General features: G+C 37.7%; 1 protein-coding gene across 1 annotated transcript; it reads left to right on the forward strand.

Moving 5' to 3' along the window:
- Positions 1-12,817: 12,817 nt before the first annotated feature.
- On the forward strand, positions 12,818-13,777 carry LOC113904652 (olfactory receptor 1038). The gene has a single exon (XM_027561773.1). The coding sequence runs from the start codon at positions 12,818-12,820 to the stop codon at positions 13,775-13,777; it is 960 nt and encodes a 319-aa protein (XP_027417574.1).
- Positions 13,778-16,835: the final 3,058 nt, after the last annotated feature.

Below are 16,835 nucleotides of genomic sequence, written 5' to 3' on the forward strand. Positions count from 1 at the left end.
TCAAAAGCTTTTAAGGCAAGCAAAAGCTGAGAGAATTCTGCACCACCAAACCAGCTCTCCAACAAATACTAAAGGATATTCTCTCGACAGGAAACACAAAAACGGTGTATAAATTCAAACCCAAAACAATAAAGTAAATGGCAATGGGATCATACTTATCAGTAATTACCTTAAACGTAAATGGGTTGAATGCCCCAACCAAAAGACAAAGACTGGCTGAATGGATACAAAAACAAGACCCCTACATATGTTGTCTACAGGAGACCCACCTCAAAACAGGCGACACATACAGACTGAAAGTGAAGGGCTGGAAAAAGATTTTCCATGCAAATAGGGACCAAAAGAAAGCAGGAGTAGCAATACTCATATCAGATAAAATAGACTTTAAAACAAAGGCTGTGAAGAGACACAAAGAAGGTCACTACATAATGATCAAGGATCAATCCAAGAACAAGATATAACAATTATAAATATATATGCACCCAACACGGGAGCACCGCAGTATGTAAGACAAATGCTAACAAGTATGAAAGGAGAAATTAACAATAACACAATAATAGTGGGAGACTTTAATACCCCATTCACATCTATGGATAGATCAACTAAACAGAAAATTAACAAGGAAACACAAACTTTAAACGATACAATAGATCAGTTATCTATTGATATCTATAGGACATTTCATCGAAAAACAATGAATTTCACCTTTTTCTCAAGCGCACATGGAACCTTCTCCAGGATAGATCACATCCTGGGCCATAAAGCTAGCCTTGGTAAATTCAAAAAAATAGAAATCATTCCAAGCATCTTTTCTGACCACAATGCAGTAAGATTAGATCTCAATTACAGGAGAAAAACTATTAAAAATTCCAACATATGGAGACTGAACAACATGCTGCTGAATAACCAACAAATCACAGAAGAAATCAAGAAAGAAATCAAAATTTGCATAGAAATGAATGAAAATGAAAACACAACAACCCAAAACCTGTGGGACATGGTAAAAGCAGTCCTAAGGGGAAAGTTCATAGCAATACAGGCATACCTCAAGAAACAAGAAAAAAATCAAATAAATAACCTAACTCTACACCTAAAGCAACTAGAAAAGGAAGAAATGAAGAACCCCAGGGTTAGTAGAAGGAAAGAAATCTTAAAAATTAGAGCAGAAATAAATGCAAAAGAAACAAAAGAGACCATAGCAAAAATCAACAAAACCAAAAGCTGGTTCTTTGAAAGGATAAATAAAATTGACAAACCATTAGCCAGACTCATCAAGAAACAAAGGGAGAAAAATCAAATCAATAAAATTAGAAAAGAAAATGGAGAGATCACAACAGACAACACAGAAATACAAAGGATCAAAAGAGACTACTATCAACAATTATATGCCAATAAAATGGACAATGAGGAAGAAATGGACAAATTGTTAGAAAAGTACAACTTTCCCAAACTGTACCATGAAGAAATAGAAAATCTTAACAGACCCATCACAAGCATGGAAATTGAAACTGTAATCAAAAATCTTCCAGCAAACAAAAGCCCAGGTCCAGACGGCTTCACAGCTGAATTCTACCAAAAATTTAGAGAAGAGCTAACACCTATCCTACTCAATCTCTTCCAGAAAATTGCAGAGGAAGGTAAACTTCCAAACTCATTCTATGTGGCGACCATCACCCTAATACCAAAACCTGACAAAGATCCGTCAAAAAAAGAAAATTACAGGCCAATATAACTGATGAACATAGATGCAAAAATCCTTAACAAAATTCTAGCAATCAGAATCCAACAACACATTAAAAAGATCATACACCATGACCAAGTGGGCTTTATCCCAGGGATGCAAGGATCCTTCAATATCCACAAATCAATCAATGTTATACACCACATTAACAAACTGAAAAATAAAAACCATATGATTATCTCAATAGATGCAGAGAAAGCCTTTGACAAAATTTAACACCCATTTATGATAAAAACTCTCCAGAAAGCAGGAATAGAAGGAACATACCTCAACATAATAAAAGCTATATATGACAAACCCACAGCAAACATTAGCCTCAATGGTGAAAAATTGAAAGCATTTCCTCTAAAGTCAGGAACAAGACAAGGGTGCCCACTTTCACCATTACTATTCAACATAGTTTTGGAAGTTTTGGCCACAGCAATCAGAGCAGAAAAAGAAATAAAAGGAATCCAAATTGGAAAAGAAGAAGTAAAACTCTCACTGTTTGCAGATGACATGATCCTCTACATAGAAAACCCTAAAGACTCCACCAGAAAATTACTAGAGCTAATCAATGACTATAGTAAATTTGCAGGATATAAAATCAACACACAGAAACCCCTTGCATTCCTATACACTAATAATGAGAAAACAGAAAGAGAAATTAAGGAAACAATTCCATTCACCATTGAAACGGAAAGAATAAAATACTTAGGAATATATCTACCTAAAGAAACTAACGACCTATATATAGAAAACTATAAAACACTGGTGAAAGAAATCAAAGAGGACACTAATAGATGGAGAAATATACCATGTTCATGGATTGGAAGAATCAATATAGTGAAAATGAGCATACTACCCAAAGCAATTTATAGATTCAATGCAATCCCTATCAAGCTACCAACAGTATTCTTCACAGAGCTAGAACAAATAATTTCACAATTTGTATGGAAATACAAAAAACCTCAAATAGCCAAAGCAATCTTGAGAAAGAAGAATGAAACTGGAGGAATCAACCTACCAGACTTCAGGCTCTACTACAAAGCCACAGTTATCAAGACAGAATGGTACTGGCACAAAGACAGAAATATAGATCAATGGAACAAAATAGAAAGCCCAGAGATAAATCCATGCACATATGGACGCCTTATCTTTGACAAAGGAGGTAAGAATATACAATGGATTAAAGACCATCTCTTTATCACGTGGTGCTAGGAAATCTGGTCAACCACTTGTAAAAGAATGAAACTAGAACACTTTCTAACACCATACACAAAAATAAACTCAAAAATGGATTAAAGATCTAAATGTAAGACCAGAAACTATAAAACTCCTAGAGGAGAACATAGGCAAAACACTCTCTGACATGCATCACAGCAGGATCCTCTATGACCCACCTCCCAGAATATTGGAAATAAAAGCAAAAATAAACAAATGGGACCTAATTAAACTTAAAAGCTTCTGCACATCAAAGGAAACTATTAACAAGGTGAAAAGACAGCCTTCAGAATGGGAGAAAATAATAGCAAATGAAGCAACTGACAAACAACTAATCTCAAAAATATACAATCAACTCCTACAGCTCAACTCCAGAAAAATAAATGACCCAATCAAAAAATGGGCCAAAGAACTAAATAGACATTTCTGCAAAGAAGACATACAGATGGCTAACAAACACATGAAAAGATGCTCAACATCACTCATTATCAGAGAAATGCAAATCAAAACCACTATGAGGTACCATTTCACACCAGTCAGAATGGCTGCGATCCAAAAGTCTACATTAATAAATGCTGGAGAGGGTGTGGAGAAAAGGGAACCCTCTTACACTGTTGGTGGGAATGCAAAGTAGTACAGCCACTATGGAGAACAGTGTGGAGATTCCTTAAAAAACTGGAAATAGAACTGCCTTATGATCCAGCAATCCCACTGCTGGGCATACACACTAAGGAAACCAGAAGGGAAAGAGACATGTGTACCCCAATGTTCATCGCAGCACTGTTTATAATAGCCAGGACATGGAAGCAACCTAGATGTCCATCAGCAGATGAATGGATAAGAAAGCAGTGGTACATATACACAAAGGAGTATTACTCAGCCATTAAAAAGAATTCATTTGAATCAGTTCTAATGAGGTGGATGAAACTGGAGCCTATTATACAGAGTGAAGTAAGCCAGAAGGAAAAACACCAATACAGTATACTAACACATATATATGGAATTTAGAAAGATGGTAACAATAACCCTGTGTATGAGACAGCAAAAGACACACTGATGTATAGAACAGTCTTATGGACTCTATGGGAGAGGGAGAGGGTGGGAAGATTTGGGAGAATGGCATTGAAACATGTAAAACATCATGTATGAAACGAGATGCCAGTCCAGGTTCGATGCACGATACTGGATGCTTGGGGCTAGAGCACTGGGACGACCCAGAGGGATGGTATGGAGAGGGAGGAGAGAGGAGGGTTCAGGATGGGGAAGACATGTATACCTGTGGCGGATTCATTTTGATATTTGGCAAAACTAATACAATTATGTAAAGTTTTAAAATAAAATAAAATTAAAAAAAAGAAAAAAAGAATGGTGGTTCCCAGGATCTGGGAGGACGGGTCAATAAGAGTTGTTTAGGAAAGAAATGTATCAGTTGTACAAGATGAATAGCTTTATTATTTTTTTTTAATTTTATTTTATTTTTAAACTTTACATAATTGTATTAGTTTTGCCAAATATCAAAATGAATCCATCACAGGTATACATGTGCTCCCCATCCTGAACCCTCCTCCCTCCTCCCTCCCCATACCATCCCTCTGGCTCGTCCCAGTGCACTAGCCCCAAGCATCCAGTATCGTGCATTGAACCTGGACTGGCATCTCGTTTCATACATGATATTTTACATGTTTCAATGCCATTCTCCCAAATCTTCCCACCCTCTCCCTCTCCCACAGAGTCCATAAGACTGTTCCATACATCAGTGTCTCTTTTGCTGTCTCCTACACAGGGTTATTGTTATCATCTTTCTAAATTCCATACATATGCGTTAGTATACTGTATTGGTGTTTTTCCTTCTGGCTTACTTCACTCTGTAAAATAGGTTCCAGTTTCATCCACCTCATTAGAACTGATTCAAATGAATTCTTTTTAATGGCTGAGTAATACTCCTTTGTGTATATGTACCACTGCTTTCTTATCCATTCATCTGCTGATGGGCATCTAGGTTGCTTCCATGTCCTGACTATTATAAACAGTGCTGCGATGAACATTGGGGTACACGTGTCTCTTTCCCTTCTGGTTTCCTCAGTGTGTATGCCCAGCAGTGGGATTGCTGGATCATAAGGCAGTTCTATTTTCAGTTTTTTAAGGAATCTCCACACTGTTCTCCATATTGGCTGTACTAGTTTGCATTCCCACCAACAGTGTAAGAGGGTTCCCTTTTCTCCACATCCTCTCCAGCATTTATTATTTGTAGACTTTTGGATCGCAGCCATTCTGACTGGTGTGAAATGGTACCTCATAGTGGTTTTGATTTGCATTTCTCTGATAATGAGTGATGTTGAGCATCTTTTCATGTGTTTGTTAGCCATCTGTATGTCTTCTTTGCAGAAATGTCTATTTAGTTCTTTGGCCCATTTTTTGATTGGGTCATTTATTTTTCTGGAGTTGAGCTGTAGGAGTTGATTGTATATTTTTGAGATTAGTTGTTTGTAAGTTGCTTCATTTGCTATTATTTTCTCCCATTCTGAAGTCTGTCTTTTCACCTTGCTGATAGTTTCCTTTGATGTGCAGAAGCTTTTAAGTTTAATTAGGTCCCATTTGTTTATTTTTGCTTTTATTTCCGATATTCTGGGTGGTGGGTCATAGAGGATCCTGCTGTGATATATGTCGGAGAGTGTTTTGCCTATGTTCTCCTCTAGGAGTTTTATAGTTTCTGGTCTTACGTTGAGATCTTTAATCCATTTTGAGTTTATTTTTGTGTATGATGTTAGAAAGTGTTCCAGTTTCATTCTTTTACAAGTGGTTGACCAGTTTTCCCAGCACCACTTGTTAAAGAGATTGTCTTTAATCCATTGTATATTCTTACCTCCTTTGTCAAAGATAAGGTGTTCATATGTGTGTGGATTTATCTCTGGGCTTTCTATTTTGTTCCATTGATCAATATTTCTGTCTTTGTGCCAGTACCATACTGTCTTGATAACTGTGGCTTTGTAGTACCGCCTGAAGTCAGGTAGGTTGATTCCTCCAGTTTCATTCTTCTTTCTCAAGATTGCTTTGGCTATTTGAGGTTTTTTGTATTTCCATACAAATTGTGAAATTATTTGTTCTAGCTCTGTGAAGAATACTGTTGGTAGCTTGATAGGGATTGCATTGAATCTATAAATTGCTTTGGGTAGTATACTCATTTTCACTATATTGATTCTTCCAATCCATGAACATGGTATATTTCTCCATCTATTAGTGTCCTCTTTGATTTCCTTCACCAGTGTTTTATAGTTTTCTATATATAGGTCGTTAGTTTCTTTAGGTAGATATATTCCTAAGTATTTTATTCTTTCCGTTTCAATGGTGAATGGAATTGTTTCCTTAATTTCTCTTTCTGTTTTCTCATTATTAGTGTATAGGAATGCAAGGGATTTCTATGTGTTCATTTTATATCCTGCAAATTTACTATAGTCATTGATTAGTTCTAGTAATTTTCTGGTGGAGTCTTTAGGGTTTCCTATGTAGAGGATCATGTCATCTGCAAACAGTGAGAGTTTTACTTCTTCTTTTCCAATTTGGATTCCTTTTATTTCTTTTTCTGCTCTGATTGCTGTGGCCAAAACTATGTTGAATAGTAATGGTGAAAGTGCGCACCCTTGTCTTGTTCCTGACTTTAGAGGAAACGCTTTCAATTTTTCACCATTGAGGATAATGTTTGCTGTGGGTTTGTCATATATAGCTTTTATTATGTTGAGGTATGTTCCTTCTATTCCTGCTTTCTGGAGAGTTTTTATCATAAATGGGTGTTGAATCTTGTCAAAGGCTTTCTCTGCACCTTTAGAGATCTCCTGTACAACACTTTGTCTGTCGTTAACAATATCTTATTGTGAACTTAAAAATAAAAGTGGGTAGATCTTATGTTAAGTGTCCTTCAGATCAGATCAGTCACTCAGTCGTGTCTCACTCTTTGCAACCCCATGAATAGCAGCACTCCAGGCCTCCCTGTCCATAACTAACTCCCGGAGTTCACTTAGAATCACATCCATCGAGTCAGTGATGCCATCCTGCCATCTCATCCTCTGTCATTCCCTTCTCCTCTTGCCCCCAATCCCTACCAGCATCAGAGTCTTTTCCAATGAGTCAACTCTTCGCATGAGGTATCCAAAGTACTGGAGTTTCAGCTTTAGCATCATTTCTTCCAAAGAAATCCCAGGGCTGATCTCCTTTAGAATGGACTGGTTGGATCTCCTTGCAGTCCAAGGGACTCTCAAGAGTCTTCTCCAACACCACAGTTCAAAAGCATCAATTCTTCTGCTCTCAGCCTTCTTCACAGTCCAACTTTCACATCCATACATGACCACTGGAAAAACCATAGCCTTGACTAGACGAACCTTTGTTGGCAAAGTAATGTCTCTGCTTTTCAATATGCTATCTAGGTTGGTCATAACTTTCCTTCCAAGGAGTAAGCGTCTTTTAATTTCATGGCTGCAGTCACTATCTGCAGTGATTTTGGAGCCCAGAAAAATAAAGTCTGACACTGTTTCCCCATCTATTTCCCACGAAGTGATGTAAGCAGATGCCATGATCTTCGTTTTCTGAATGTTGAGCTTTAAGCCAACTTTTTCACTCTTCACTTTCACCTTCATCAAGAGGCTTTTTAGTTCCTCTTCACTTTCTGCCATAAGGGTGGTGTCATCTGCATATCTGAGGTTATTGATATTTCTCCCGGCAATGGTTGTAACTGTTGCTTCCTGACCTGCATACACATTTCTCAAGAGGCAGGTCAGGTGGTCTGGTTTTCCCATCTCTTTCAGAATTTTCCACAGTTTATTGTGATCCACACAGGCAAAGGCTTTGGCATAGTCAATAAAGCAGAAATAGATGTTTTTTCTGGAACTGTCTTGCTTTTTCTATGATCCAGTAGATGTTGCCAATTTGATGTCTGGTTCCTCTGCCTTTTCTAAAACCAGCTTGAACATAAGGAAGTTCACGGTTTGAGTATTGCTAAAGCCTGGCTTGGAGAATTTTGAGCATTACTTTAGTAGCATGTGAGATGAATGCAATTGTGCAGTAGTTTGAGCATTCTTTGGCATTGCCTTTCTTTGGGATTGGAATGAAAACTGATCTTTTCCAGTCCTGTGGCCACTGCTGAGTTTTCCAAATTTGCTGGCATATTGAGTGCAGCACTTTCACAGCATCATGTTTCAGGATTTGAAAGAGCTCAACTGGAATTCCATCACCTCCACTAGCTTTGTTCATAGTGATGCTTTCTCAGGCCAACTTGAGTTCACATTCCAGGATGTCTGGCTCTAGGTCAGTGATCACACCATCGTGATTATCTGGGTCATGAAGATCTTTTTTGTATAGTTCTTCTGTGTATTCTTGCCATCTTTTCTTAATATCTTCTGCTTCTGTTAGGTCCATACCATTTCTGTCCTTTATCAAGCCCATCTTTGCATGAAATTTTCCTTTAGTATCTCTGATTTTCTTGAAGAGATCTCTAGTCTTTCCCATTATGTTGTTTTCCTCTATTTCTTTGCATTGATCTCTGAGGAAGGATTTCTTATCTCTTCTTGCTATTCTTTGGAACTCTGCATTCAGATGTTTATACCTTACCTTTTCTCCTTTGCTTTTCACTTCTCTTCTTTTCACAGCTATTTGTAAGGCCTTCCTATATAGCCATTTTTCTTTTTTACATTTCTTTTCCATGGGGATGGTCTTGATACCTGTCTCCTGTACAATGTCCTGAACCTCATTCCATAGGTCATCAGGCACTCTATCAGATCTAGGCCCTTAAATCTATTTCTCACTTCCATTGTATAATCATAAGGTATTTGATTTAGGTCATACCTGAATGGTCTAGTGGTTTTCCCTACTTTCTTCAATTTAAGTCTGAATTTGGCAATAAGGAGTTCATGGTCTCAGCCACAGTCAGGTCCTGGTTTTTTTTTTTTTTTTTGCTGACTGTATCAAGCTTCTCCATCTTTGACTTACTACAGGTAAAAAAAAAAAAAAAAAAGCAAAAGAAAGAATGAAACAGGAACTTCCTTGGTGGCCCAGTGGTTAAGTATCTGCCTGCCAATGCAGGGGACACAGGCTCTATCCCTGGTCTGGAAAGATCCCACATTTTGTGGAGAAACTGAGCCTGTGCACCACAGACTCACAGATTTCCGAAGCCTGTGGTCCTAGACCCCATGCTCCATAATGAGCACAGCCACTGAGATGAGAAACCCATGCACTGCAATGAAGATCAAAATGAATAAATTAAAAATAACATTAAAAAATAAATCAAGGGAATCATGGTATCATAAATGACAAGAAGTGAGATAATGTACAACATTTTCAGATTTCAGAGAAATTTAACTAAGACTTGGCAAAAGTTTGTTGTGTTTACTGATCAAATAATAATCACACAACCTAGAAAGGACTGGTGTCAGTGCTGTGGGAAAAAACTCGTTGGAAAGGACAAAGGTTAGGAGAAACCGGAAGCAGTGGATAACTTTTCAGTAATTGGTCTACTGCTATGATTACCGTTTTCATGCACAAACATTTTGAAATTGGTTTAAAGTTGATTTTCTTGTTTGTAATTTGTGAAAAAAAATATGGATTTCATCATTAATGATAATGTTTCCTTTACTGTGCAGATTCACCAAGATAGAGTCTGACACTGTGATGAAGTTGTTCCATTTTTCAGGTAGTTTCTTGGAGTAAGTATGTTTATTTTTTTTTATGTTCTGATTTACTTTCCTTTTTAAAGCAAATCTCTTTTGAGTATTCACTATCATAGAGTTACTGAGTCTTTACATACATTAACACATTCAATATTCATTAAAACATAAAACATGTTTCACTTGACTTTACAATTGAGAAAGCTGAGATCAAAAAAAAAAAAAAAACGGACATTACCCACATTTCCATAATTTACTCAGAATTTAAATGCTGGTCTTAACCTTTCACAAAACTTGAGTTCTTATTTAAATGAATGAAAGTGTATGGTCTTTTTACATTGTTGTCTTTAATACAGCCTTCTTTTGCTTCTGTGGAAATTGTCTGATAGGTATACTTGAAGTATAGTTCCTTCAGGAATACAGATAATTATATATTTTTTCAAATCCCCAGTATAATTTGTTCAGCTCATCATACTTTGAGAGAAACAGAGATGGAGATATTACATCTTTCAGATATCTCTAGAGGTTCAAATTTAGACTCAGAAGGATCTAGGAACTATTAAATGACCCAGACAACTTCGGAATGAGTACATTTGGAGCCAGAATCATGGCTGAGCAGGTGAGTCATGTGAAGTTTGTAGAGTGAATAGTCAACCATCCACCTGGAACTTAGCTTTCCACTAGAAACCTTTCTGTTTTATGAGCTGCTGTATTAAATGGAATCATAATACTTCTAACGTCTTAACTTCATTTCTTACTTTCATACTCTGCATTTCAGTCCTTTCTACAGGATATCTATTTGTACTTCACATACTTTTAGAAAAGTTTTTAGAAGTTTGATCTCCTGAAATTTGGCTCAACTACAGTTTTCATGTTTGACTTCTCTAAATATCAGGTTCATACCAGAGCAAAATGGACGTATCTGCCAGTATTGTTACACAGTGGACAGCATGGCTTGATGGATTAGGAATATGGGCTCTGCAGTCAAACAAACCCAGTTACACCCACACTGTACCATCTACTCTCTGTGTTGCTGTTGCTGTTTAGTTGCTAAGTCATTTCCAACCCTTTGCAACCCCGTGGACTGTACCCCACCAAGCTCCTCTATGCATGGAATTTCCCAGGCAAGAATACAGGAGTGGGTTTCCATTTCCTTTTCTAGGGGATCTTCCTAACATAGGAATTGAACCTGCATCGCCTGCACTGGCAGGCATATTCTTTACTGCTGAGCCACCAGGGAAGTCCCTACTCTGTGACCATAGCTCTAAGCCTGGGTTTTTCCCATTGCTACTCAGATATGATGGGATAGAAATTTCATCAGAGTGTGTTAGTAACAAACTATGAAAAGTGAAAGTCTCTCAGTTGTGTCCAACTCTTTGGGACCCAATGGACTTCACAGTCCATGGAATTCTCCAGGCCAGAATCCTGGAGTGGGTAACCTTTCCCCTCTTCAGGGGATCTTTCCAAGCCGGGGATTGAACCCAAGTCTCCTGCATTGCTGGTGGATTTTTTACCAGCTGAGCCACAAAAGAAGCCCAAGAATACTGGAGTGGGTAGCCTATCCCTTCTCTAGTGGATTATCCCGACCCAGGAATTGAACTGGGTTCTCCTGCATTGCAGGTAGACCAATTGAGCTGTAAGGGAAGCCCATACCAAAGGTGAATTCATGTTTTGCACTATGTAGAGTATCTGTAAGGACAGTCCTCAAATTCAACAGATAAATAATAATAGTATTAATAAATAAAATTTGAAATATGAAGGAGTTATACACAGTAATGTCTTGAGGCTCCTTTTTTGTTAATATTTCATGGTTCCACTATGTGGGAAATAAAGACAGGATCAAAAATAAAATTCAAACAGGCTAACATTGGATTTAGAGAAACTAGTCTTATTTTTCCAGAGCTGTCAAAAATACAAGTAATTATTCTGAAGCATTCATCAAGAACTACTATACATGCTTCCACAAAACTTCACTTACAACTGAAGGTAAGTACTTTGGATATTTTAAGCCCCTGAAATATACTGACACATGTTTATGGGAAAAGGTGTTCATCTACATATAGTATATAAAAAATTATCTAACAGACTACTTAATGTTATCTCTCAGAAACAAACTACAAAATGTAGTCAATTTTCGAATTGGAAAATAATGCTAAGGCTCTTTAATTCCTATGCAAATAAAATGATAGTTTCCCATAGATCTGATTAATTACTTTTTAACTTACATAGCACCAAGTACTTATTTTATAAAAGTAAGTAAGTCATGCTAGATCATTTTTATATTTTAAAGCTTTGGGGACTTACACAAAATTGAAAAACAGGGAAATAAAAATGTACTTTCATGTATCTGTTATGTATTTTTAACTGCTACATATGTTACCTAATTTAAGCTCACTCTGCTTACTGCAAGGCAAGCCAATTAACTGTGAGTTTAGGTGTTGAGGCAAGGAATATTGACTTTATGCAGAAAGCCAGCAGAAAAAGAAGATAGCAGACTGATGTCTCAAAATAGTCATCTAATCGGGGTCCAGATGACAGGTTCTTTTACAGAACAGAGATGAGGGGAGGGTGAAGAAGTAAATTAAAAAGTCCATTAGTTTTGCAGTTATCTCCTGGAATGGCAAGCCTTGGGCAGAGGATGTGATCATTTCTTCCCTCCTGTAGCCGTCCACAAGTGGACAGGGTCCTGAACAAACGCACTTTGATTTAACATTCAGGCAGAGGAGCAGGGTTTTCCAAAGTAGACCAATATGTATGAACAGTGTTCTTTCAGTGAACAAATGCCACAGAAAACAAAGGTTAAAGGAAAGAAATATATCCAACACGGAGTAAGTTATTCCCTGTAACATATACATGGGCACCAAAACCTTGGTGGCACCTGAAACACTGGAATATTACTATTAATTGTCTCAAGTGCTTTCTTTCAGATACTATTTAATTTTTCATCAGCATCTTCCTATATTTTCTACATCATAAAGCAAAGAAACACCACTTCTTTGTAAAGCAAAGTAAGGCTTAAGAAGACTACTCTGAGAGTATTAGATTCCTTTCCCTGGAGCAAGAATGGCATGTCATTGGAGAGCTGCAGCTACCTTTTGCCCACAAGGTGGAGTGACTCACGGGTAGAAGATGCTAATGATCACCTCCCCAACACTGGCAGAGGCTGTAGAAGGTGTTGTTTTTATTCAACTCACAACAAACTCTTCAAAATCCATCAGGTTAAATGGCTAAAGTGAATCTTACTTTTGTCACTGAATTCATTCTCAAGGGAATTACAGAACGGCCAGAGCTTCAGGTCCCCTGCTTTGTGGTGTTCTTGGTCATTTATCTGGTCACGGTGCTGGGCAACCTGGGCTTGATTACCTTGATCAGAACTGATGCTCGACTGCACACGCCTATGTACTGTTTCCTCAGTCACTTGGCCTTTGTTGATCTTTGCTACTCCTCTGCTATCACACCAAAGATGATGGTGAACTTTGTCGTGGAGCACAATACTATTGCTTTCTATGCTTGTGCGATGCAACTGGGCTGTTTTCTCACCTTCATGATCACGGAGTGTTTCCTCTTAGCTTCCATGGCCTATGATCGCTATGTAGCCATCTGTAGTCCCCTGCATTATTCCACACTGATGTCAAAGAGAGTCTGCATTCGACTAGTGGCAGTTCCATATGTATACAGCTTTCTGGTTGCCCTGTTCCATACCATCATCACCTTCCGTCTAACCTACTGTGGCCCCAATGTCATTAACCATTTCTACTGTGATGACCTTCCTCTCTTGGCTCTGTCATGCTCAGACACACGCATGAAGGAAATTCTGATCTTTGCCTTTGCTGGTTTTGATATGATCTGTTCATCTTCCATTGTCCTCACGTCCTACCTCTTCATCATCACCACCATCCTAAGGATCCGCTCTACCCAGGGGCGACTCAAGGCCATTTCTACCTGTGGCTCCCACATAGTGGCTGTTACTATTTTTTATGGCACGCTGATCTTTATGTACCTGCAACCCAAGTCAAACCACTCCCTGGACACAGACAAAATGGCATCTGTGTTTTACACTGTGGTGATCCCCATGTTGAACCCACTCATCTATAGTCTAAGAAACAAAGAGGTGAAAAGTGCCTCCAAGAAAGTCTTGGGAAAAGGTTGTGAAACTTTAAAGATATTAAAATTAAGAAAATAATAATTATAACATTGTATTAAATACAAGAAGAAATATAAGTCAGTCTTTCCCTTTTTGACATTGCTTGTAATTTCTTTACCAGTAAACTGAAAATGTGATTATTACTTCAACAGACCCTGATAATTACTATAAGGACCCAGGTCAATTCTGGAAAGTCAGTTTGATTCTGAGTCCTGCTCAGGACATAGTAGCATTTAAAGACCATGAAATCATCTTCAAAAGCAAACACAAATACACTCCCAAACACATATACATGTATCCCAAACAAAGGTAGCAGCATCTTTTTCTTAGAACTCAGGACTCTAGAACCAAGACTGCATGTGTTTGAATTCTATCTTCTTTTATTAGCTGTGAAACTCTGGACAATTGACCTGAACTCTGCATGACTCTCTTTACAACTTTACAAAATAATGGGAACCAGATGGTTGATTGGTTTTGAAGGTTAAACAGGTTAATGTTTATGAAAGGCTTAGAACTGTATCATGTTATAGTAAGTGCTATGCCTGCTAAGTCACTTCAGTCACGTTCATCTCTCTGTGACTCCATGGACTACAGCCTGTCAGGCGTCTCTGTTCATGGGATTTATTGGGCAAGAATACTGGAGTGAATTGCCATGCCCTCCAGGGGATCTTCCTGACCCAGAAATCAAACCTGCATCTCATAAGTCTCCTGGAGGCAGATTCTTTTCCACTAGGTCCACCTGGGAAGCCCATAAGTTCTATGTGTTGTTATATAAATACTTTTATGTGTAACCAAAAATCAATCAGTTAAGTTCTTAAAAGTCTATCAGTCTTAAATAAGAAAGACAAAGCTTTTAAATTTCTACTACCTTCCAGGACTTTAATCACCTAGTTGCACTGAATCCTATATATCAAATCTACTGGAGTGTAAGGTTTCACTTCTAGGTCTCAATAATTTATAAATTGTCTAAGGTCACATAACTAATAATAGGAATATTCTAAGTTCAAATTCAAGTCTATTTGAAGTTTGTTTTCTTAACACTTTGGATGTTAAGAGTAAAGGGTATTATAGATTGCACTCTTAGTCTCCCAGTCTTGTCCAGTTATTTGCAACACTTCGGACTGTACCCTACCGGGCTTCTCAGTCCACTGGATTCTCCAGGGAAGAATTCTGGAGTGGGCTGCCATTTCCTACTCCAGGGGATCTTTCCAACTTGGGGCTTGAATTTGCCTCTCCTGTGTCTCCTGCACTGCAGGCAGAATCTTTACCACTAGAGTCACTTGGGAAGCTCTAATTATAGATCACTGTGTTATTGTTATTTAGTTTGCTAAGTTTTGTTAGATTCTTTGTGACCCCATGGACTGTACCCTACCAGTTTCCTCTGTCCATGGGATTTCCAAGGCAAGAATACTGGAGTGGGTTACCACTCCTTTCTCCCGGGGTTCTTCCTGACCCAGGGATCGAACTCAGGTCCCCTGCATTGGCAGGCAGATTCACTGAGCCAGCTGGGAAACCTAATTATAGGTTATCTGTACTTAGAGGTGTCATTATCAGATTTTTAAATATAATTGGAAAACATGGTTTATAAGAAATTATATTTTAAAAATGAATAAATTCTCATATGTTCAAATAGAAATAATCTTAGGTTACAATGTCATTTATTCAATTACCCTTATAGGATCATGACATGAAATTTAAAAATTAGTGATTCTAAGTTCTTTTATTATTTTGAGTTTATAAAAATTAATTAAATTACTGATTTAACATTATCATTTTACCATTTTGGAAGGTGACTTTGCTAGTTACAGTCATTATATAAAATTCAGTTTGAGGTTTGTAATGTTGTTGTTGTTTAGTTGCTAAGTCATGTCTGACTGTTTTGTGACCCTATGCATTCTAGCCCACCAGGCTCCTCTGTCCATAACATTTTCCAGGTTAGAATACTGGAGTGGGTTGCCCTTTCCTTCCCCAGCGGATCTTCCCAATCAGAGATCAAACCTGAGTCTCCTTCATGGCATCTGAATTCTTCACCCTGAGCCAATAGGGAAGCCTTGAGGTATATTGTACAAGGGAATTATTTCCTCTTCTGCACTTAATTTGTAAGAAACCCATGTATGTTGCCATGAAGCGTGTTTAGAATCTTGTGAGTTGAATGAATCCTCAGATTTTTAAGTCAGGTTTGACAGAGAACATGGTGCTTCTAGTCACTGCAACTATGCCTTGTGAGTGCATATTTATCTGATGGATATTCACACATATTCTCACATATCACATACAAAACACAAAGAAGGAACACAGGAAGTTTCTCTTTCACAGGTAAAGAGGTTCAAACCTAAAGAATCTTAATGCTTCACTTGAAGAACTCTGCTCTTCTTATGTTTAACTTTACCTTTTTGCTTCCAATGATTATTTACAATAGCAATGTTGAAACACTAATTGGAGTTTCCATGTCCACACAATTTTAATCCCTTACTATTAGCAGTCATTTCTTAATGTAATCCTGACTTTTCTCAGGGAAATTCAAGAAGAAATTCACATATAATCAATAGTTATGTTATTCAGCTTCTTCCTAAACAGACACATACAATTCTGTGTGGCCTTTAAAACTGTACTGTGAAACATCATTCCCTCAGCTAAAATATCAAAATCCACATTCTTATGCAGTCTTAGGAGCAGCACTTCCCCAGGTCTATCCCAGGTCTGCACTCACTCTAGCTGGAGTCAACCTGCCAAAGTCACCAGTTGCAAGCAGTGGACACAAGACATGCACCCACACAAAGATACTCCTTCAAGACAAGGAGAGCTAGATGTTTTGCCTAATTCATAGGAACAGAAATCAAAAGTCAGACATAATGAGGAGACAAAGGAATGAGTTCCAAACAAAAGAGCAAAATAAGACCCCAGAACAAACCCTAATGAAATGGTCTTTAGATAAGTGTTTACCTGATAGAGTTCAAAGAAAAGATCAAAGGAGGTTCACCAAACTCAGAAAATGAATGGAGAGATTCAGTGAGAAACATCAACAGAGACAGAAAATATAAGAAAGAACCAACACAACTGAATACAATAACTGAAATTTTAAAAGATGTATGTATAT

The sequence above is a fragment of the Bos indicus x Bos taurus genome, chromosome 15 (genome assembly GCF_003369695.1).
Source record: "Bos indicus x Bos taurus breed Angus x Brahman F1 hybrid chromosome 15, Bos_hybrid_MaternalHap_v2.0, whole genome shotgun sequence".
NCBI lineage: Eukaryota > Metazoa > Chordata > Mammalia > Artiodactyla > Bovidae > Bos > Bos indicus x Bos taurus.

Excerpts from the sequence above, each read along its gene's own strand:
- LOC113904652 (XM_027561773.1), top strand. The coding sequence starts at position 12,818 with ATGGCTAAAGTGAATCTTACTTTTGTCACTGAATTCATTCTCAAGGGA.